This window comes from Saccopteryx leptura, chromosome 12 (assembly GCF_036850995.1).
Source record: "Saccopteryx leptura isolate mSacLep1 chromosome 12, mSacLep1_pri_phased_curated, whole genome shotgun sequence".
NCBI classification, from domain to species: domain Eukaryota; kingdom Metazoa; phylum Chordata; class Mammalia; order Chiroptera; family Emballonuridae; genus Saccopteryx; species Saccopteryx leptura.
The window spans coordinates 402,201-425,737 of NC_089514.1; the positions used below are offsets into that span (position 1 = coordinate 402,201).

General features: G+C 47.0%; 1 protein-coding gene across 3 annotated transcripts in view; it reads left to right on the forward strand.

The window, feature by feature from the left end:
* The first annotated feature begins 4,893 nt into the window (after positions 1-4,893).
* OGDH (oxoglutarate dehydrogenase) overlaps positions 4,894-23,537 on the forward strand; it is a 44,384-nt gene continuing 25,740 nt past the window's right edge. For all 3 annotated transcript variants that reach the window (XM_066354030.1, XM_066354032.1, XM_066354031.1), the window contains exons 1-2: positions 4,894-5,017; positions 16,843-17,091. In XM_066354030.1, the coding sequence (XP_066210127.1) occupies positions 16,870-17,091 (222 nt within the window). In that variant the 5' untranslated portion in view covers positions 4,894-5,017; positions 16,843-16,869. The remainder of the gene's footprint in view (positions 5,018-16,842; positions 17,092-23,537) is intronic.

The following is a 23,537-nucleotide window of genomic DNA, read 5'->3' on the forward strand; positions in this document are numbered from 1 at the left end:
CCAAGTGATTACCCACCCTAATAAGCTGCCAGTCATAGGACTGAAGCCCTTTGGGCCCTCCCATTAGAGAGCTGCCCCAGCCAATACCTGGCACAAGGACCCCCACCAGAACCATACTCTGCAACTATGCAAATGGAAAAAAATGATACTGCTAAGTGAAAAAAGCAAGAGCAGGGAGTACATGGAAAGGTATCTCTGGGCCCTGGGAGGTGGCTCAATGAGCATAATCCCAGCACACAGAGGTCACAGGTTCAGTCCCCAGTCAGGGCACACTACAAAAACTCAATGAGTACTTAACTAAATGGAACCAAGTGGAACGAGTCAATGCTTCTTTCTCTCCTTTCCCCTATTTCAAATCAATGGAACCCCCCCCCCCCCAAGCTATCTTTGGTGTTTTTATTTGATGGAAAACACTGGAAGACTAATACTATAAGAGGTTACTTACAGGTAACCTGAATATTCAATATATACCAGTATGATTGTACTCATTAAAATACATAGAAATGTATAGAAATACTTCTGTTTTATACTGCCCACAAAAATTAGGGGATAGTTCAAAATAAATATTAAGCTTTAAGAAAAAGAAGGAAGCATTTGATTTTTTTTTTTATTTAACAAGAACATTAGAAAAGCAAACAAGTCAAAGAAAGTTGTTCAATTAGGCAAATGAGATGCAAAACCAACTTTTATTTCATTGGTGAAAATGTACTATGCAAAAGGCTGAAAGTACTATCTGCACATTCCCTGATCTCCTATTTTTATGAGCAGTGTAGTTGGTAAATTGCCACTCTCCAAGTCCTGAATTCTCTTCACCTTTGCTCTCACTAATACCGGGTTGCTTCATGACCAACAAATAAACAGTTACTCCTGGCAGAAAAGGGGTCTGGCAGGCCAGCAGATAATAAGGTGAGAGGTAGCAGAAATACAAGGGAGACATTGCAAAACATAACCATGTGAATGTCACCTACTTAAAATAAAACAAAAATTAAAGCAGTGTTACTGCATTCTCTGTCACAGTACCGTTTTATGGATTTGAAACCGACTGCTGTCTTACTGGTTGACCCTAAATGCCTGCTCTATCACAACATAGATCCTGCCTGTCTATTGTATTCACCTCTGTATCCCCAGCATATAGAACCATGCTGCTTTAAACATTCGTTCAATGAACGAAGATTGTATACTTTGATGAAAAAGCATATACATCAGAACAAAAGCTATGAAATGCAGTGAAGGCAGTGCTCAGAGAATTTGTAGTCGTAAACGTCTACATTAAAAGATACGGGCCCTGGCCGGTTGGCTCAGCGGTAGAGCGTCGGCCTGGCATGCGGGGGACCCGGGTTCGATTCCCGGACAGGGCACATAGGAGAAGCGCCCATTTGCTTCTCCACCCCCACCCCCTCCTTCCTCTCTGTCTCTCTCTTCCCCTCCCGCAGCCGAGGCTCCACTGGAGCAAAGATGGCCCGGGCGCTGGGGATGGCTCCTTGGCCTCTGTCCTAGGCGCTAGAGTGGCTCTGGTCACGGCAGAGCGACACCCCGGAGGGGCAGAGCATCGCCCCCTGGTGGGCAGAGCGTCGCCCCTGGTGGGCGTGCCGGGTGGATCCCTGTCGGGCGCATGCGGGAGTCTGTCTGTCTCCCCGTTTCCAGCTTCAGGAAAAAAAAAAAAAAAAAAAGATACGGCGCAGTAGATAGAGCGTCGGACTGGGATGCAGAGGACTCAGGTTCAAGACCCCAAGGTTGCCAGCTTGAGTGTGGGCTCATCTGGCTTGAGAGAGGAAAAAAAAAAGCTCACCAGCTTGGACCCAAGGTCACTGGCTCGAGCAAGGGGTCACTCTGTCTGCTGAAGGCCCACGGTCAAGGCACATATGAGAAAGCAGTCAATGAACAACTAAGGTGGTGCAACAAAAAACTGATGATTGATGCTTCTCATCTCTCTTCGTTCCTGTCTGTCTGTCCCTATCTCTCTCTCTCTCTCTGACTCTCTCTGTGTCCCTGTTAAAAAAAAAAAAAGATATCAATCAGTACCTAATTTTACATTTTGAGGAACTAAAAAAATAAAGAATTTAAAAAGCAAACTAAACCCAAAACTAGAAAAAAACATGTAAAAATTAGTGATAAATAAAATTTTAAAAGCCAGTGAAAGTAAAAGTTGGCTCTCTGAAAAGATCAACAAAATCGACAAACCTTTAGCTAGACAAAGAAAAAAGGAAGAATTACTAAAATTAGAAATCAAAGTAGAGACATTACTAGTGATCTTACAAAAATAAAAGGATACTATGAACAACTGCATACCAACAAATAAGACAACTTAAATGAAAGGGACAAATTACTAGAAAAACATAAATTACCTAAACATAAGAACTAAAATTTGGTTCTGGCCTGTGGTGGCACAGTGATAGAGTGTCAACCTGGAATGCTGCGGTTCAAAACCCTGGGCTTGCTGGGTCAAGGCACATACAAGCATCGATGAACAACTAAAGTGAAGCAACCAAGAGATGATACTTCTTGTTCCCCCTCTATGTAAAATCAATAAAAATCTTTTTTAAAAATTAAAAAATTAAGACAAAACGGCAACAAAAAACAAAAGAACCAAAACCTGTATGGGACTGGATGGCTTCCCTGGTGAATCCTACCAAAGGAGATTTAACACCAATCCTACTTATACAGATGCAAAACTCAACAAACTACTAGTAAACCAAATCCAAAAGCATATTTAGACGTTCTGCATCATGACCAAGTGAGATTGTTTCTTTACAATTTTTATTGATTTTCGAAAAGAGAAAGAGAGACAGGTGGGGGTAAGGAGCAGGATGCATTAATTCATAGTAGTTGCTTCTGGTATGTGCCTTGAAGGGCAAGCCCAGGGCTTTGAACCAGCAGCCTCAGCATTCCTGGTCAACACTCTATCTACTGCGCCACTACAGGTCAGGCCGAAATGGGATCTGTCCCAGGAACGTAAGAATAGTTCAACATAAGAAAATCAGCCCTGGCCGAGTGGTTCAGTTAGATAGAGCATCATCCTGATACACCCAGGTTGTGGGTTCAATCCCTGGTCAGCGCACATACAAGAATTAACCAATGAATGCGTAAATAAATGGAACAACAAATCAATCCAACCGAGCTACTTGGTCGTGCATTGCTGGTGGAATGCAATATGGTGATTAGCACTTCCTCAAAAGGCTAGACATAGAATTACCACATGACCCACCAAGTATACTCAGGAATTACAAGTACTCAACAGATACTTGTAAGCCAATGGTCATTGTAGCATTATTTACAATAGCCAAAAGGTGGCAACAACCTAAATGTCCATCAACTGATGAATAGACAAGGTGCAGCATGTCCAAACAATGGAATGTATCCAGCCATTTCTGACACATTACAACATGGTTGGACATTAAACATGCAAGTAAAATAAGTGACATATAAAGGACAAATACTGTATTAATTCACTTATGTGAGGTGCCAGGAATTGTCCATTTATAGACAGAAAAAAGAGGGAGAAGGGAGAAAAGAGAGGAACAGGAAGTTATTGCTTAGTGGTTAGAGGTTCTATTTGGAGTTGTGAAAAACTTGGGAATAGTGGTAATGGTTGTACACTGTGGATGTCATTAATACTACTAAATTGTACACTTTTAATGACAAAAATTTTCATATATTTTACCACAAAAAAAGGAAGAAAAACAATATTCCTAAGTTGTTCCTTGGTTCCTTCACCTTCTCCCACACAGACATCAGCCCAACTTTGTTCTTACAAGCATTTATACAGTACTCCTCACTTAAAGAACAAAACAAAAACATCTCTAACTTTGCCTTTCCTTTTAGAAATTTAGAAACTGCGCTAAGTCTATGTCACAGCCACAAGTGGGTGGGTGACGTAGTCCCCAGGCTGAGTTCCCGCCCATATTGTTATTTGTGACCTCCATGCAACGAACACAGATTACTGCCCTTGTCACCCCAGTATCCTCTCTCTGCTAACCTACGGGGTACAATCCTTGTCTTGAAGTTATTGGGAAAATACACAGAACAGTTCAGGCCATTCTGGACTGGCGTTTCTCTAATGTCAGTCATTTGGATGCCACCTTCAGATACTAATTTCTAGTTAATATAATCTTCAAATGGAACAGTTTATTACAAAGAAAACAACCATTAGTGCAAAAAAGAAAAAGCAGTATCACCTGTCATAAATACCAAAAACTCACAAATGAGGAAGACAAAGTAGTGAAAGTTCTAGCTGCGTATTATGGCCACCGAAAGTCCCGAGCCTAAGGTCTGACGTCTCCTTGTCAAAAAGGGAAAGAACAAAAAGGGGGAGCTGCAAACACGTTAGCACGAAATGAGGCTTTCGCCTTCCTGCAAGGGACTAATCTCACCATGTGACTGACCACCTCCTCTGTATTTCAAAACTGATACAGTACTATTTCCCATTTCGAAACAGGGCTGCATTTTACAGTCAGAGAGTACAGTCTTAGTAACAGCGTTTTTTCTTTCTCAGCAGTAAGTAAAACGTCTTAAAGCCGATGCCCACTTGCATGGGGTGGGATGGCACGATGCACCGCCCGAAGGCCCCAGCGTCCCACAGCAACACGGATGTCCATTTCGGAAACCCTCGTGTCCACGACGGCTCCACGCACGCCGGGACGCGCCGGGGCCTGCTTCCCACTCCACCGCCGCTGACCAAGGTTCTTTCCCGTCCGATCTCCTCAGCTCTCACTCACAGGCCTCCGACCCCCAACTGCTGGTACCGCGCAGACACCTTTCCAGACCCAGCTCATAAGCCGGTGCCGCGAACCCAAGGTCACCCACCGCCGCAGACTCCTCACCGGCACGCTGCTCCAAGGACGTGCCGCGGACGACTGCGGCGCTGCTTTGTGACGTCATTGTCCCGCCCGCGGGCGGGGGGAACTTCTTCGGAGGGCGGGGCTACGTGCTGGCGTAACACGCCGGGGCGGGCCCCAGAGTTTGGTGCCCCGGAGTGGGGTGTCGGCGCCTCATTCGGGTGGAGCTGAGCTGGAGATAGGTAAGCGTACCCTGCCGCCTCATCTGACCCGATGTGGAGGCTCCATGCCCATCGGGCAGAGCACGGAAGTCGCGGTAGAGGGCGAGGCTGCCGCGCCCTTGTTGTCGCCGGCGCCGCGGTGACAGGGAGTGAAGCTGGACCAAGCGGGGCTGACGGGGGAGGGTGGGCGGGACGGGAGTCTGACGGACAGTTGTGGAAGCCAATGGCGCGGTGGGCGCCTCCTGGCGGGCGGAGATTGGCGGGTGCGGACGCGCGCAGAGGTCGCGCGGGGCGCGGAGCGGCATGCCATTGGCTGTGGCTGGCGCGGGGCGGGCCGAGCGGCGGATGTGAGGGTACGGGCACAGTATCCCGGGTGACCCCCAAGGTCGGGGAGGCGTCACGTGGGACCGCCCAGCCGCGTCCTCTGTGCGCCCGGAGGAACTGACGGACTGCGCGCCCTTGAAGCGGCTGTAGTCCGCTGGCTGCGGGTCCAGGGCTCCGCATCCCAGGGCACGGTTCGGGGGCGGCTCCTCTCCCGGTCGTCCCTGAGCTCCTGGGTGACGCCCTTGCGGAGCGGGTTATTTTGCAGCACCCCACTTGCTCGGTGCCCCGCCGCACTCAGTACTTACTGTAGTCAGTACCCCTCTGTGCCCGTCCTCCTTGGGTGACGCCCTCGGGGAGCAGATCCCATGCAGCAGCCCACGGTCTTAGCACTCCACGGTGTCCGTCCTTCTCCCCTCGAGCTGCTGGGGTGACGACCTTGAGCAGATCTGCCCCGCAGCGACCCCAGCCTTCTCCTTCAGGTTGGATAGCCCGTGCTGCGGAGAGAGAAAGACGCCACTCACGGACCGTTTTCCTTTCACAAGTCTACTTGACATAAGTGTCGGTTGTGTACCGACCCTTAGGACCTCCCGTCTGATCCTCGCCCAGAACTGGGCCGAGTTTGGTCCTGCACTCCAATGATGGGCGCTCATTCCAGGACACGGCTAGGCGCAGCTTTCGGATGAGTGCCCTGGGGTGAAGGAAGCGTTCACAGATTTTTGAGCAGACCTTCCCCAGGTGAAAATATGCAGTATTATTCTAGCTTTGCAGATTAGCCGAGTACTAACTTTTGGAAAGTTGGAGAAAGAGGAGAGTATCCTGATTAGCTTTTTGAAACCACTGTCCACATTTTACTTTTTTCCCCCTTAACAGCTTTGTTGAGATACAATTTACATAAGGTACAATTCACTTATTTAAAGTAAACAAATAGCCTGACCTGTGGTGGCGCAGTGGATAAAAGTGTCGACCTGGAAATGCTGAGGTCGCCGGTTCGGAACCCTGGGCTTGCCTGGTCAAGGCACATATGGGAGTTGATGCTTCCAGCTCCTCCCCCCTTCTCTCTCTCTGTCTCTCTCTCTCCCTCTCTAAAAATGAATAAATAAAATTTAAAAAAATAAAGTAAACAAATAGTTTGTAGTGTATTCACAGTTGCACAACTGTTACCACAATTCAGTTGTTTTCAAAGACTTGAATTTGAGGAGTATGAGTTTCCGTTGGTTTCATTGATATACAAATGCTCAGTTTATTATATGTATATATTACATATTATATGTATCACATATCAGAGTTGCTTTTAACCAGTTTCCTCACATATTCCATTTAAAAAAATACTTCATTATCTACCTTTTGAATTTTTAGATAGTTTTCTTAGGTAGTTTTTATTTTGGAGTAATTGTATAGTTATTGAGATATTTATTTTGGAAATTGCAGTTTTGAGAAATTGTGCATACAAATATATCATGCAGTTATAACTAATAGTACAGAAACGTCCCAGTATCCCTTTAGCCAAGTTTCCTCTAACAGTAACATTTTGCAAAAACTACAGTACAGTGTCACAACCAGATACTGACACTGATAACAAGATCAGGACAGGTCCATTCCCACAGGATCCCACCTGTTGCCTTTTTAATAGCCACCTCCTCTTATCTCCTGCCCCCAACTCCCCAGTTCCTGACAACCACTTAATCTGCCCTCTTGTTCTATAATTTTGGCATGTTAAGAATTGTGGCCCTGGCCAGATAGCTTGGTTGGTTAGCACATAGTCCTGCAGCACAGAGGTTGCTGGTTTGATGTTCTTCTCTCTCCTCCCCTTCTATCTCTCTTCTCTTCCTTTTTCTCGAAAATCAATTTTTAAAACGTATAAAGAGAATAATACAGTATGTAGCCTTTTTGGGATTGGCTTTTTCCGCGCAGTATAATACTCTTCAGGGTCATGTATCAGTGGTTTGTTCCTTTTGATACCCTGAGGCTATAAATATACTACAGTTGGTTTTACTGTTCACCCACCAAAAGACATCTGACATGTTTTCATTGTTTGGCTATTATGAGTAAGGCTGCTGCAAACATTCATCATACAGGTGTTTATGTGAACATCAGTTTTTATTCCCTAGGATAAATGTCCAGGAATGCAATTAATAGGTGGTATGGTAGTTGTATATTTATTTTTTAAAACAATAGCCAAAGTGTTTTCCAGAGTGGCTGTATCATTTTTACATTTCACTGACAGTATATTTGTGATCCAGTTTCTCTACGTCCTAGCCAGCATCTAGTAATGTTATTTTTTTATTTTAGCCATGCTTATAAATGTGTAGTGATGTCTCGTTCTGGTTTTAATTTTCATTTCCGTGATGGCTAGTGATGAGCATTTTTCATGCATTTATTTGCCATATATGTTCATATTTTTTGCCCGTTTTATAATTGAATTGTTTGCTTTTTATTTTTTTAATGTTGTGTTTTGAGAATTCTTTATACAGTCTTTTTTTTTTTAAACTGAAGCTTGAGTCTTTTTTTTTTTAATTTTTATTTATTTATTCATTTTAGAGGTGGGGAGAGAGAGAAAGAGAGAGAGAGAAGGGGGAGGAGCAGGAAGCATCAACTCCCATATGTGCCTTGACCAGGCAAGCCAGGGTTTTGAACCGGCAACCTCAGTGTTTCCCGGTTGACGCCTTATCCACTGCGCCACCACAGGTCTTTATACAGTCTTTAATGGTTTTCAACTGGTAGTCCACCAGAAATTTTGTGCCAGTCTGCAGAGTTAACCACCCTGATGCTGTGTGAAGATTATTTGCAGACCAATACTGGTCCACAGACCATCAGTTGAAAACCACTGATCTGGATACTAGCCCTTTCTTGGATATGTGATTTGCTGATATTTTCTCCTGGTCTGTAGCTAATCTCTTCATTTTCTTAATAAAATCTTTTGCAGAGCAAAAATTTTAATTTGCTGAAGTCAGTTTATCGATTTTGTCTACTGTGACTGTGCTTTTGATGTCAAATCTAAGAACTCTGCCTGACTCTAGTTACTGAAAATTTTCTTTTATACTTTTCTTTTTTTTTTTCTTTTATACTTTTCTAAGTTTCACAGCTTTTTATTTTTAACTTTCACAGCTCTGTGTTGTTCAGATTTATGATCCACTTTGAGTTAATTTCTGTGTAAGATGTAAAATCTAGATTGAGTGGTTTCTTTTATTTTCTTCTTGTGTGTGGATATCCAACCAACACCATTTATTAACAAGACTGTTCTTCCTCCATTGAATTGCTTTTGCACTTTTGTCAAAATTCAGTTGGTTGTGCTTGTGTGGGTCAGTTTTCTAGTTCTCTGTTCTGTACCATTGATCTTTTTGTCAATCTCATCAAGAGTACCACACTTGATTACTGCAGCTATATAATAAATCTCCAGATCAGGTATATTGATTTATCACACTTTATTCTTTTTTAAAATTATTTTAGCTAATCTCATTTCTTTGACTTCTCATATGAATTTTAGGGTAGTCTTACTTATGTGTACAAAGAACTCTTCCTGGGATTTTGATAGGAACTGTACTACGGTATACCTGTATGTCGGCTTGGAGATAATGGGCATCTCTCTTCAACCTTCCTCTCCATGAACACAGTGCGTCTCTCCATTTATTTAGGTTTTTTCTTTGATCAGTTTTTTGTAATTAGTGTACAAGTCTTGCACATGTTTTGTTAGACTTATACTAGGTATTTCCTTTTTTAAAATGTTGGATTTCATGTGTTCATTGATAGTATATGGAAAAACAATTGATTTCTGTGTGTTCATATTGTATCCTGTGATCTTGCTGAATTCACTTATTCTGTGAGTGTTTTTGTAGATTCTTTCTCTGTCGTTTAATTGGTATATTTAAATCATTTACATTTAATGTAGTTATTGATGTGTTAGGACTTGATGTATCTACCATTTTACTCTTTATTTTCTGTTTTGTTTTCTATTTCTCTGATTTCTTTTCCCTTGACTTCTTGTAGGTTACTTGAGTTTTGTTTTGAAATTCTATTATTGATACGTAGTGTTTTTGAATATATCTTTTTGTATAGCTCCTTAGTGGTTGTCTAGTCAGTGATTTTCAACCATTTTTGAGCCGCGGCACATTTTTTACATTTACAAAATCCTGGGGCACACCACCTACCAAAATGACACAAGATGACACTAACACAGTACATATTATACATATAGTTAATAATATAGTTTCTAAATGTATTTATACTCACACCTGACCATGTCTCACGGCACACTAGTGTGCCGCGGCACACTGGTTGAAAAACACTGGCTAGGTATTACATTACATATACAGAACTTATCATAGTCCACTGGAGTCATGATTTTATCAGTTTGGGTGAAATGTAGAAACTACTTCCTCCATTTACAGCCCTTTACCCTAGCCCTTTGAAAATTGTTTTAACTGTTTTTCTCTACATTTAAAACCATGTCAGACATATTGTAATTTTTGCTTCAACTATCACACATAATTTAAAAGACTCAAGAGGAGAAGGAAATTATATTTACTCAATATTTGTTCTTTCTTCCTTCATAGTATTGCAAAATTCCTTCTTTCATTTCCTTTCTGTTTAGAGAACTTTCTTTAGCCATTCATCAAAGCACTGCTAGCAACAGATCCTCTCAGTTTTCTTCACTTGAGAATGTTTTGTTTGATTCCTCCTTCATTTCTAAAGGATATTTGTGCTGGATGTAGGATTCTGGGTTGACAGTTACTGTCCTTAAGCACTGGAAGAATGTTGTGCCACTTTCTCTTGGCCTCCGTAGTTTCTGATAAATATGCTGTTCACGTTTGTCTGTAGTTTTTGTTTAGAAATTTTTTATTAATTTTAACTTATTGTGTTAACATGGATTCAAGTGTCCCACTCAATATAACTCCCTCACCCTCACCCCCTTTTTGTCTATAATTTTTAGGAGTTAGCTTATCTTGTGTCTTGGAGTGGATATCTTGGGGTTTATTCTGTTTGGGATTTACCTAGCTTCTTAGATCTGTAGTTTTATGCCTTTTGCCAAATTTAGAAAGTTTTCAGCCATTATTTCTTTAAATACTTCTACAGCACCTTCCTCTTCCTCTTCTCCTGGGATTCACGTCATCATTATGTATTTTGTTATAGTTCCACATGTCTTTGAGGCCCTGTTCATTTTTTTTTTCAGTCTATTTTTCTATTTTGTTCCTATTGGGTTATTTTATTCTAGCTCCATGATCACTGATTTTCTTCTGTCTCCATTCTGTAGTTTCACCTAACTGTCAAGTTTTTTATTTTGTTGTTTTTTAGTTCTGAAATTTCCGTGCAGTTCTTCTTTATATCTTCTATTTCTTTGCTGAGGCTTCTTATTTTTCATTTGTGTCAAGCTTGTTTATGATTGTTTATGAAAGCATTTTGATACTGACTCTTAACATCTGCCAGGTAATTCTGACATCTGTGTCATCTTGGTATTGGTGTCTATAGAGTCATCAGTGATAAAAGATGATCATCAAAGATGATCTCAGTTAAGAACATCTTTTTTTTTTGTATTTTTCTGAATTGGGGCGGGGGAGGCAGAAAGACAGACTCCCGCATTAGCCTGACCGGGATCCACCCGGCATGCCAACCAGGGGGCGATGCTCTGCCCATCTGGGGCGTCGCTCTGTTGCAACCTGAGCGATTCTAGCGCCTGAGGCGGAGGCCATGGAGCTGTCCTCAGCGCCTGGGCCAACTTTGCTCCAGTGGAGCCTCGGCTGCGGAAGGGGAAGAGAGAGACAGAGAGGAAAGAGAAGGGGAGGGGTGGAGAAGCAGATGGGCACTTCTCCTGTGTGCCCTGGCCGGGAATCGAACCTGGGCCTTCCACACACCAGGCCAATGCTCTACCACTGAGCCAACAGGCCAGGGCTTAAGAACATCTTTTTTAGTTTTTATTTTGATATGATGAGTGATCTTCACTTGCAGCCTGGATGTTTAGTGCTATGTTATAAGACTGGATCTTACCTAAATCTCTGAGTAGAGCAGCTTCCTCTGACACTGAGGGGGGGTAAGGGGTGCTACCTAGTTACTGCTGGGCAGAAATGCAATCCAGGCTCCCCACCCAGCCTCCTTAGAATCTTCCATGTGGGTGTAAGTTTCCTCTTAGGCCTTTGTGTTTTCGCCCTGCCTAGGAAGGGAGGGGTACTACCCAGTAGTGAGGGTAGAATCTAGGCTTCCCTCCTGGCCTTCACTGACATTTTTGAGGGGGCTCATTGTCACCTAACTGGGGTGGGGGGGAATGGAAGTCCCTGATCTCCTCTGACATTACCACATGGGCTAGGGTGGGATACAGTGTTTCCTGTGGGGTTGAGTTGAGTAGGGCAGTTATTGTCTAAAAATGTCCTGTTAGGCTGCCCCTTTTCTGGTCTTCTGGCCAGAGGAAGCTGGCTCTTATTGGGGGGGTGATCTACATTAGTTGGCATTTCTGGGTTGCCAGCTTCTCCAGCACCTAGTTTGGGATATCTGAAGCAAAAAAAAAAAGAAAGAAAGAAAGAAACACCAAGAGCTCAATGCTGTGTCTTTCTTTCGGCCTCAAAGTCTCTCTTCTCAGTCTGCCTCTTCTCCATCTTCCATTTTGGTTTTTTTGGTTTGGGTTGTTTTTTTTTTTTTTGTATTTTTCCGAAGCTGGAAACAGGGAGTCAGTGAGACTCTCACATGCGCCTGACCGGGATCCACCTGGCATGCCCACCAGGGGGCGATACTCTGTCCATCTTGGGGTATCGCTCTGCCGCAATCAGAGCCATTCTAGCACTTGAGGCAGAGGCCACAGAGCCATCCTCAGCACCCAGGCCAACTTTGTTCCAATGGAGCCTCGGCTGCGGGAAGGGAAGAGAGAGACAGAGAGGAAGGAGGGGGGAGGGGTGGAGAGCAGATGGGCGCTTCTCCTGTGTGCCCTGGCCGGGTATCGAACCCAGGACTCCTGCACGCCAGGCCGACACTCTACCACTGAGCCAACCGGCCAGGGCCCATTTTGTTTTGTTTTAAATGTAGCATTCCATATCTTTATCTGTATTAGTGGGGAACGGGGGTCCTATTTGTGCTTTTAAACATTTTAATAAATATTGACAAATGGCCTTGCTTTTCATAAAGATTTAATAATTTGTATTCTAATCAACACCTTTGAAAAGTGCCTGTGTACTGCACTCTGGAGCACTATGATCAGGACACCTCCCATGAAGGGTGCAGTCAGTGAGGGCAGATCAGCCTGCAGACCCTAAACCAGGGGTCCCCAAACTTTTTACACAGGGGACCAGTTCACTGTCCCTCAGACCATTGGAGGGCTCCTACATACAGTGCTCCTCTCACTGACCACCAGTGAGAGAGTTGCCCCTTCTGGAAGTGCGGCAGGAGCTGGATCTCAGATCTGGCCAGCTACCCATTCCAAATTAACTTGCATTTAGGGTTACCTTGGGAAATTCAACTTTTAAGAAATATCTTTGATTGGTCTTTTTGGTTTAATCACAGAAACACTTTCAGAGTGTGGAGAATGCTTGTATGTTTGCATCATAATTACAGAAAAACGTTGAGGTGGCGGGAATCTGAAGGAAACTGAACGCATATCAAGTGAGGCATTGTTTTAAGGTTCATACTTCAAGTTAGAATTACTCTGCCTATTTGCCCCCCCACCCCACCCCCAGTTGAATTGTCATTTCTCTCTAGTAATGGCAAAATGCCTCCATGTTTATTATTTATTTATCTCAGAGGCTGGTGAGAGCAGGAGAAAGGACGGGGTGAGCGGCAGGGAGAGCAGGAAACACCAACTCATAGTAGTTGCTTCTCTATGTACCGTGACTGGGCAAGCCCGAGGTTTTGAACGGGCAGCCTTGGCACTCCAGGTCGATGCTTTACCCTCTGTGCCACCACAGGTCAGGCCAGCCTCTGCAGCTCAAAAAAATGATCCTCAATACCTGTCTCTCATTTTCTGTTTGATGAAGCGTAGGAGGGAAAGGCATTGAATCCTTTGAGACTCTCAGTTCAGAAGGGAGAATTGATCCTGTGCTCTCTCTGGGCATGTGTTCTTTGTGTCCTTGCTAAAACTAAAACAGTTGCAGTTGATATGTAGCAAGCATTGTGTTCTCGATTGATCACAAGAACCCTAATGAGACTGAAACAAACAAACAAAACACAGAAAAGAAAGAAAGATTTTCAAGATGAGTTGTTCTTTCTAACATGGTTGTCAGGTAACACAGGGTAATGATGTGTGCTGTTTTCCCTCTAAGACTCATTTCCCGAGAGGCTGTGTACGGGCTGTTTTTGCTGACCTCGTCTCTTTAATTACCCCTCTGCCTAGCCAGCGTGATGCTGATAGGCATCAAGAGTCAATGTCCCCATTCTGTGTGTAGGGAGGTGACCTAGGGTGTGCCCTGCCTTATGGGAGAAGGTTCAGGCACAGATAAAGCTGTTTTATTTCAGCACGCAGTTTCCATAGGCAGGGCCCCCACCCCTTAAAAACAAGTTTTGCTTTGGCTTTCACTTTTTAAACCTTATTTTTGTCAAACATACAGGCTTATACTTGCATCTTGAAATTAATGGATTTTAAGTAGTGTCATTTTGTGTACTTTACTGGCATTGATAGCTTCACTTAACATTTTTTTCTGGACATACTAAAAAAACAACTTTATTGAGGCATAATTTACATGCCATACAATTCACCCATTTTCCAGTATATGAGAAGGTTGTGCAGCCATCACCATAATCTAGTTTTAGAGCGTTCTTGTGCCCCCTAAAGAAAAACCCATATCCGTTAGTAGTACATCTCATTCCTGCCCTCAGCCCCAGGCAGCCAACCACCAAGGGACTTTCTGAATAGATTTGCCTGTTCTGAACGTTTCATATAAGTAAAATCACACATGTTGTTTTTTGTGAATGACTTCTTTCACTTGGTGTTTTCAAGGTTCGATTGTGCATGTCTGCAACTGTTTCATTGTGTGGCTGGACCATATTCTATACACCCACTCATCAGTTGATGGACATTTGGGTTTTCCAGTTTTGGACTGGTATGAATCATGCTGCTGTGAAACTTCATATACAAGTTTTGTGGGGACATATATTTTTATTTCCCTTGGTCATCTCCCTAGTAGTGGAGTTGCCGAGTCCTATGGTAATTCTCTGTTCAGGGAAAACTACTGAAGTAACTCAAAACTTTTAAGGTGAAAAAACATAAGGGTTAAGATTGCCTTCTGGCTTGATCTGTGGTGGTGCAGTGGGTAAAGCGTCGACCTGGAACGCTGAGGTTGCCGGTTCAAAACCCTGGGCTTGCCTGGTCAGGGGGGATATAGAAACTGATGCTTCCTGCTCCTCCCCCCCTTTCTCTCTCTCTCCCCCCCCCCCCCTTCTAAGATGAATGAATAAAATCTTTTTAAAAATTACATTCTGGAGATATATTCAAAATACATTGTTTGCTCATCTTTAATTTTTAAGGACCAGATTTTTGTTGTTTGGTGTGTTTTTAGAGCCCCTACCCTGCTTTTCCCTCCTGCTGACTGTTCTGAGCAGCGGAGCACCTCGATGCTCTCTCCCTCCGTGTGCCTAAAGTGTGTTCTGGTCATGTTTGGGCTAAGGGGGAGGGTCCTTATAAATGATATAAAGAATAGTTCATGAACATTTGTTCCTGGGTAGTTCTCAGCATGTCTCAGAGCTTGGATTTCCTTCAGGTAGGTCTGAAGGTGGGATGTGATTCCAGCTTCACAGCCAGGTGCTTGCTTTGAGGCAAATACTGAGCACCTCACCCAAGCCATTTGCACCAGTTCACTCAGTCCCCAGAAAGAGGGCTGTGGTGAGCCCAGCTCCTGCCCCAGGTGGCCCTCCCCTCCCAAGACCAAGACCCCTTTTGCTGACCGGAAGTGGTCCAACAGGGTCCCCGCCTGGAGGCATGCTGAATTGTTGGAAGTGATTTGAAACCTGTGGGAACAGTCTAAACTCTCTCATGATCTGGTGGACAGTCAGCTTTTGTAAAGTGTTTTGATAGGGCTATACCACAGACTTAGTAGTATTATGACCATCAAGTCAAGGTCCTTTTGGATCAGAAGCTAATAAATTTATCCACCCCATCCCTTTCCCTCAAGTTCAGGTTTGTTTGTATGATCACTGAAGGGCTGGGCAGAACAGGAAGCCCACGCTTGGAGCCTGGTTCTGCTATTAATGGCCCTGTGACATCGGGGAAAACTTAAACTGAACCTCAGAGAGCTGGTCTGTAACATAGAAGGGAGGTTCATGAAGAGTCCTAACACATTAGGTTGCTGACCAGAGTTCACAGGTGGTGGACGTTTGTATAAAGTGCTTTTCTTCTGAATCCCTGCGACCCCCAGTTCCCCCACCAGAGGGTCCCGCTCATCCCTGTGTTCTTCAGGTTTTTCTCCTCTCTGCCTTCCCTCCTCCTGCCTCCTACACAGGGTGCCTGAAAACTGCAGCCTCCTGCTTGGGCAGAGTGAGTCTTCCATGGAGTTGGCGTTTTCTGTGCCTCTCCAGCACTCAGCGCTTTCTCTGTGATTTTTTTATTATTATTCATTTTTAGAGAGAGGGGAGAGAGAGAGAAGGGGGGAGGAGCAGGAAGCATCAACTCCCATATGTGCCTTGACTGGGCAAGCCCCCGGGTTCTGAACCTGCGACCTCAGCATTCCAGGTCGACACTTTATCCACTGCGCCACCACAGGTCAGGCTTTTATTTTTTAATTGAATTTATTGGAGTGACATTGGTTCACAAAATCTGTGATGTTTAGGGAATTTTCTTTTGCTCAAATATAAATTATTTGAGAAATGTTTTTCCCAGTTTCTCTATATTCTCCAGAATATCATGAGTCCAGCAGGTACTTTTTGGTTTCTGGGTAAAGGGGAAAATTTCTTTCTTGTTTGCAGTTAATCCAAATCCAACCCATGATCAACCAGTCCTTGTTGCTTTTTCTGGAATTGTCGTATACAATGTATACACTTAGGGATTTTGCATGTTTGCATTATGTAATAGTTTGTATCCCTAAAATTAGATTTAAACTTGTAAGTAAAGACCTGCCCCCCCTGACCAGGCGGTAGCGCAGTGGATAGAGCGTCAGACTGGGATGTGGAAGGACCCAGGTTCAAGACCCCAAGGTTGCCAGCTTGAGTGCGGGCTCATCTAGTTTGAGCAAAAAGCTCACCACCTTGGACCCAAGGTCACTGGCTCGAGCAAAGGGTTACTCAGTCTGCTGAACGCCCACCGTCAAGGCACATATGAGAGAGCAATCAATGAACAACTAAGATGTCGTAACGAAAAACTGATGATTGATGCTTCTCATCTCTCTTCGTTCTGTCTGTCTGTCCCTGTCTGTTCCTCTTTCTGACTCTCTCTCTGTCCCTGAAAAAAAAAAAAAAAAGACCTTCCCCCACAGCTGTGGAACTCAGGGCCCTGGGCATGAGGTTGGTGTGAGCTGTCACATCTGGACTCTTTCTCCTCCAGCCCGAGCCTGTGAGGTTTTCCTCCAGTAGCGTTATCTGCTGAAATGCTCTTTCTGACTTTTCTCTCCTTTTTTGTGCAGGCAGCTGTCAGAAACTGTGGGACAAGGATGTTTCATTTAAGGACTTGTGCTACTAAGTTGAGGCCGTTGACGGCCTCCCAGACTGTTAAGACATTTTCCCAAAACAGACCGGCAGCTGCTAGGACGTTTGGGCAGATCCGGAGCTACACTGCCCCTGTAGCTGCAGAGCCCTTCCTGAGTGGGACTAGTTCCAACTATGTGGAGGAGATGTACTATGCCTGGCTGGAGAACCCCAAGAGTGTTCACAAGGTAAGGCTCGCAGGAGCGGGTCCGTTGTGTTTGGAGTCATGGCTGATGTCGGCTGGCCATTCAGGTAAGTGTCCGAGGAGCCCTCAGGCAGGCAGGCCGGGGGCTGGGAGCCCCTGCGACCGAATCCTCTGCGGCCACCTGGGCCCAACAGGAACCACCTTCTCTGGAGGGGCACCCCACTTGCCCACTGTGCCTCGCTCTCTGGAACGGACAGCGGTCGACCCGTGAGGATCTGCAGACACACTTGCACCTCCCAGGATGTCAGCGAGGCTGCCCGCGGTGGAGACCCCGGCGAAGGGAAGTCGGCAGAAGGGCGGCCTGCAGGCACTCCTCGTCCCATGTCCTGAGAACACCTTGGAATCATCTCGTTTGTTTCTTTGTTTAATTGATTGATATTTAGAGAGAGAGGAAGAAAGAGAGAGAGAAACATCGATCTATTCCTGTATGTGCCCTGACCAGGATGGGACCCTCAAGCTCTGTGTCTCGGGACAGCACTCTCACCGCCTGAACCACCCCACCAGGGCTCGTCGTCTGATTTCTGTGCCGTCCACATGTTAGCTCGTGGTTTCCTCCTGCATCTGGAAGTGCATTCTGTGAAGGCTCCCCTCTGATTTCCCTGGGTTGCCCGTAAGGCTTGTCCCTCTGAGTGCCTCTCTCCTCACGGTTTGCTTGGTACAGGGAACAGCTAGTGGCAGGATTTCTTCACAGCAGTTGGCCAGTGGAAATATGTGGGTTTTAATGACCGGTTCTTGGTTTTCAGGTCAGGCAGTGGCCCAGCGCAGGAGCTGGAGGGTGGGGCCCGAGGGCCTGGTGGCAGGGATGCTGTGTGGAGGGCGCTCGGGGCTGCGGCCGTGTGTTCAGAGCAAGCTGATGTCATTCCTGGGGGTTTGGGCTTCTCCTTCCTTGTGAACGGGAGGGTCTCATCAAAAGGTAGCCTGCTTCGCTTGGGCCCCAAGAATAAACTCTACTAGTGACATTTAAGGTTGGCTACATTTGTGTGACTGCAGGAGCCACCAGCCCTGTCTCACCAGAAATGCCACCTCTATGTCTGAACCTCATGGCTCAGTGAAAGAGGGCATGTAGCTGGGTTTTTCCCATTTTCTTGGCCACCTGAGCCCACTGGGGCCTGGTTTCCCGTGCGGTAGTCTGGGGCCTTTCTCCGGGCTGTTGAGAGTGGGAGGAAGTGCTGTGAGGACAACCAGCCGGCGTGCTGTGTCTAGAGGTCCCTGAGGACAGTTGCTGCAAGCTTATCTCTGGAATAAACTTAGCCCAGAGGTTTCAGTACCGGACTCTTACCTCATGCTCAGGCCTGTCCCTTGCCTTCCCTTTCTCAAGTATGACCTCTTTGTGGAACCAACTAGGTCTTCTTAAATTATAGTTGGTTTTAGAGAGAGCAGCACCTGGGCGCACGTGAGGCTCACCTGTGACGCAGGGTTGTGGAGGGGCTTGGGGGTGTGTGGCCACTGGACAGCCCATCCTAGTCCTTTCTCTGATAGTCTGATGGGGCCACCACCTTTAGTCTTGGGCAGAGACCAGGGTGTGTCTTGCACTCTCAGCAGGTCCTATGGGACAGAGCTGAGGCAGCCTTTTTTTTTTTTTTTTTAATTGAGTTTAGCAAGAGAGGAAGAGAGAGAGACAGGAACATAGAGCTTACTAGGGATCAAACCAGCAACCTCTGCTCTTTGGGATGATACTCTAACCAACCGAGCTATCTGGCCAGGACTGAAGCAGCTTTTCTTTGCTGACCTTGAAGTTTGTAGACGTTTTGCTTGCACAGCAAGGAGTGAAGATAGTGAAGTTGTTTGGAGATGTTCTCTCCATGGGCTACTTGTGGTTTAGAAACAGCAGCATTGCTCTAATTGACCATAAACCCACTTGGTTTCCATAACTGAGAGGAATACCCAAGCATAACCCCTGAATTTAACTGCTTCCATGGAGACAGGTCAGGCATTTCCAGATCTCAGTGCCTCCTCGACGCAGAGGTGGGCAGAGCTCTGAGCTGGACCTGGGGGCTGCCTGTCCTCAGCACGTGGGGATGGTTTAAGCAAGGCCCTGTGTGGATAGGAGCTCTGGGGCTAGCTCTCTGCGTCTTGTGTGCTGTCCTTCAAGATGCTTAGCCCTAAAGCAGGAACCTTTTATTTTTATTTTTTGTATTTTTCTGAAGCTGGAAACGGGGAGGCAGACAGACTCCCGCATGCGCCTGATCGAGATCCACCTGGCATCCTCCAGGGGGCGATGCTCTGCCCATCTGGGCCATTGCTCTGTTGCAACCAGAGCCATTCTAGCACCTGAGGCAGAGGCCATAGAGCCATCCCCAGCGCCCAGGCCATCTTTGCTCCAATGGAGCCTCAGCTGCAGGAGGGGAAGAGAGAGACAGAGAGGAAGGAGAGGGGGAGGGGTGGAGAAGCAGATGGGCGCCTCTCCTGTGTGCCCTGGCCGGGAATCGAACCCGGGACTTCCGCACGCCAGGCCGACGCTCTACCACTGAGCCAACTGGCCAGGGCCAAGCAGGAACCTTTTATGCAGGTTCTGTGGGAGTGGGCAGTTGACCCTTGGCCTCCCACACCTGGTCGTCCTGTGTAGACATACAGGGCAATCACACCATGTTTCAGGAAGGGCGCAGGGCCCAGCAGTTGGCACAGAGAAGACATATCAGGAGGGTTTAGAAACCACTCTGTGCAGCCTTTTCCTGCACAGCAGTGATGTGAGCCAGGCCATGTGCACAGGAAGCTGGTGCTAGGACACCGTGCAGGATTTGCAACACTTCCTAACCCAGAAAAGTCCCTGTACAAGGTAGCTAGGAAAACACATCTGTTGGTTAACCGGTCACTGTGAATCCAGCTCATCAGGTGTTGAGTACCTGCTGTGCCCTGGAGGAATGGGGATGTTGGTAACTGCAGGGAGAGCCTGTGGTGGTCCTCTGTTTGACTGTTTTGGCTTGAGTCATTTGTTTACCTGAACTTGTTCCAAGATGGCCATACATCTGTCTTCCTTGGTGACTTGTTGCCCTGAATTTCATGTTTGTAGCAGTTGAAAAGCATTGTTAGTATCAGAACTTGAGATAGTTGTCTTTAATGGTGTTGGGGTTTGCAGTGGACTGGCAATCATTAGTTTATCAATGTGTGATGGCCTTTGAGCCTGGGGTTTGATCCCTTCCAGGGTGGCCATCAAGTTATCAAAGTGTTTGTGGGCAGATGGGGCGGGTACCTAGCCAAGGTGGAGACACTGAGGCAGCCGCAGAAGTGACATTGGACAAGAGAAAATGGCTTAGTCAGTTCAGAACCCAGAGTCCAAGAATTTGATAGCTGAAATAAGCATTACTAACCCAGGGTTAAGTTCTGGTCATCAACTTCATGTCCTTGCAGGTGCCTTTTTTTTTTGAGAAAGAGAGAGAGAGATGCCACCTTGTTCCACTTACCTGAGCATTCATTGATTGCTTCTCATAGGTGCTCTGACCGGGGACTGAACCTATGATCTTGACATACTGGTTCTGCTCTATCCTCTTAGCAACCCAGCCAGGCAGCTGCAGGTGCTTTTTAAAGTGTAAGGAGCTGTGCAATATGGGGTGTTCTTTCAAGTAGCTGTGCTCCTCCTTACCTGGCTTCACCCAGGCTGCAGGAAGAGAGCAGGGCCCCCAGACTCCAGAGCTGGTGCAGGGCGGCTCCCTGTGGTGGGCTCCATTGTGTGTGTGGCTGACATACTTAACACACAGTGGGGCCTTTGAGACAAGTGAGGGACACCAGGTGGAACATTTCTGTCCCTCCAAACCTGAAGCCTGGGGTGTGGACTCTGCTGTGAACTCTCAGCCGGGAACTTGGCACTGGGACGCCTGTGATCTGCTGACAGTCAACAGGCAAAGTCCATCCGCCTCGCTGCTTCGCTACAGCAGGCTCACAGCCACAACCCTGGGGAGCATCACCCACCTGTGAGGTCAGCACCTCTCTGCGGTGGGGTGGAGCCTCTGGACCCTGGACAGCCCCGCAACTAGCAGTGCACTCGTCACCGTGCGTGGCACCACCACACCTGACGCCACCTGTCAGTCTCGTTGCCTGTGAAGGAGTCTGAGCCTGTGAATCCAGCTCATCAGGTGTTGAGCACCTGCTGTGCCCTGGAGGAATGGGGATGTTGGTGACTGCAGGGAGAGCCTGTGGTGGTCCTCTGAGGTCTGGGGGTTTGTGAGGGAGCAAGGGGGAGAGCTTGCCTTTGAAAGCAGTTCACAAGCTGGCTACTTAAATGCTTTAGTTACATCGTTAAAGTAAGAATTCTGGTTTCATTTCAACCTTATTTGCACTTGAAATCTGTCATGTTTTGGTTTAAGGAATTTCGTCAACAGATTGATGGCCTTAAACCCACTCATGGGAGGTGGCTGCAGGCCATACCTCTGAGGACAGGCGGTCTCACTCCTGACCACGAGCCACCTCACCCTTCTCCCCCTCAGCCCCTAGCCATGCGCAAGTAAGGAGTACCGTGATATTTTTCACTGCCAGACTGCCCGAGACACGGTCCCAACCCACCTTCCCAGTCCTGTCTGCCAGCTCACCCGTGTTGTCATGTGACCATCTTTTCTCGGTCCCTTCACAGCCAGCTGTCTGTCTGAGCGCTGACCTCTGCCCTGGCACCTGCTCTGAAATAGCATTCTCTTATCTGTCCTCCTGCTCCCAAGAGGGAGAAGCTCATCATAGACCTTGTCTCCAAACCTCAGAGCATGCCACAGAGACCACCTGAGTGGCTGTTTGTGGAGTGGCACCTTTGAGTACCATGCTCACCTCTGCATGTGTCTGGGGAGATGGTCCTGTGCACTGAGACCACTGCAGGACCCTGTGGTCCTGCCTGGCGGAGGCGCTGGCCTTCAGGCAGGTGCCCTCTCTCACCTGGTGGGCAGAGGACTGAGTGTCTGCATCTGGCCATTGGTCTGTCCAAGGACAGTTTCCTTAGTTGTGGGCCAGGCAGATGCAGATGGCGGAGGCTCTGACCTTGATGACTGGATGTGCCTTGACTCTCAGTGTGGCAGATAAGCAGTTAAATCTGTCTGTGTCACAGCTGAAGATTAGCACCACCAGTCCAGCCCAGTGGGACACAGAAGCCCAGGTCTGGCCTTGATTTTACTTGTTTTATGTTGTAGTGCACAGGTTTTGCCAAGTGTATGCATCAAGAACTGTCCGTCACCCAGATGTAAAAATCTTTCAGGTAAAGGTGGGTGGAAGGTTCCTTTGTTGAGGTGGGTTCTTTGTCTGAGGGCCAGGTGGGCAGGGCACACCTGAGTGCAGGTGCCTGGGGCATGTGAGGGAGGGCCTGGTGCAGACAGGTGGTGTGTGAGCTACAGGAGAGGCGGGAGCACATTCCTGGTCTGCTCCCCTGTGGGCGGGTTCTCTGCAGGTCCCTCTGTGTCACTGTCCTCCGCCTGTTAGGAGGGCCAGAGGGGAGTCCTGACAATGGCAACTGCCCCTCCCAGGGCTAGGCTGGAGGGGCCCTGTGCTCTGGACACGTGCCCCTCCCAGGGCTAGGCTGGAGGGGCCCTGTGCTCTGGACACGTGCCCTAGGCTGGAGGGGCCCTGCGCTCTGGACACGTGCCCTTGAAATTCATTTCATGTCATCGTCAGAGGGCGAGGAACCCTGCCCGGGCCTCTCCAGGAGCAGGAGGTTGGCGCCCCACAGGCTCTGGGTGTCCCAGATAGCTGCTCCTGCCTCTGCTGCCGCCCCTGCTGTTCTGTACTCTACGCTGCTGTTTCTGAAGAGGGGACAGCTTGTGACTCCTGTGTTGCCTTTTGCCTCTGGATCCTTAAGCAGCTGGTGCCATCAGGATGACGGGCTGCTAGGCAGCTGGGCACCTTTGGTCCAAGGTCTTGCTGTTGGACGACGGCCACTGTGTCTCTGGACGCGTCTTCAGCATTCTGTGAGGCAGAAGACAAACTGTTCGCTATAAGGCTTGAAGAAAGTGTGGGTTGTGTGTGCTGCCTCCAGTGGCTATTTGGTTTTAGGGTCATGCCCAGCCCTCCAGCAGCTCCAGGGTATGTATCCAGAGAAGAAATGTTTGTGGACACAGGTGAGGATGGGGGTGCCATTGTGGGGTTAGGTTTGGGGTAAAAAAGAAAGTTGATTAGCTTTTCTGTGGCGGGAGCAGCTTGCTGTTTGTTCTTGCTGTGCAAGGCCATTAGCTGCCATGTCATAGGGGCTCCTTGCAGGCCAGACCCTCAGTTATCAGAGGCCTGGACAGAGACCAGGGAGAGCCCTGGGCCAGAGCTGCTCCCAGGATGCAGAGAGCTCACTTGGACCTGCTGTCAAAGCCCCAGGAAGTTGGAAATGTTTGGAGTGTCCAGTGTGTCAGCTTTGTATGTCCTTGTGATGAACCAGGTAGGGACCAAGCAGGGTCTGTACCTGGCTTGGGAAGTGGACACTGAGGCAGCCACTCCTTTCTCGTTCAGTAGAGCAGGTTCAGTGAGTGTGAG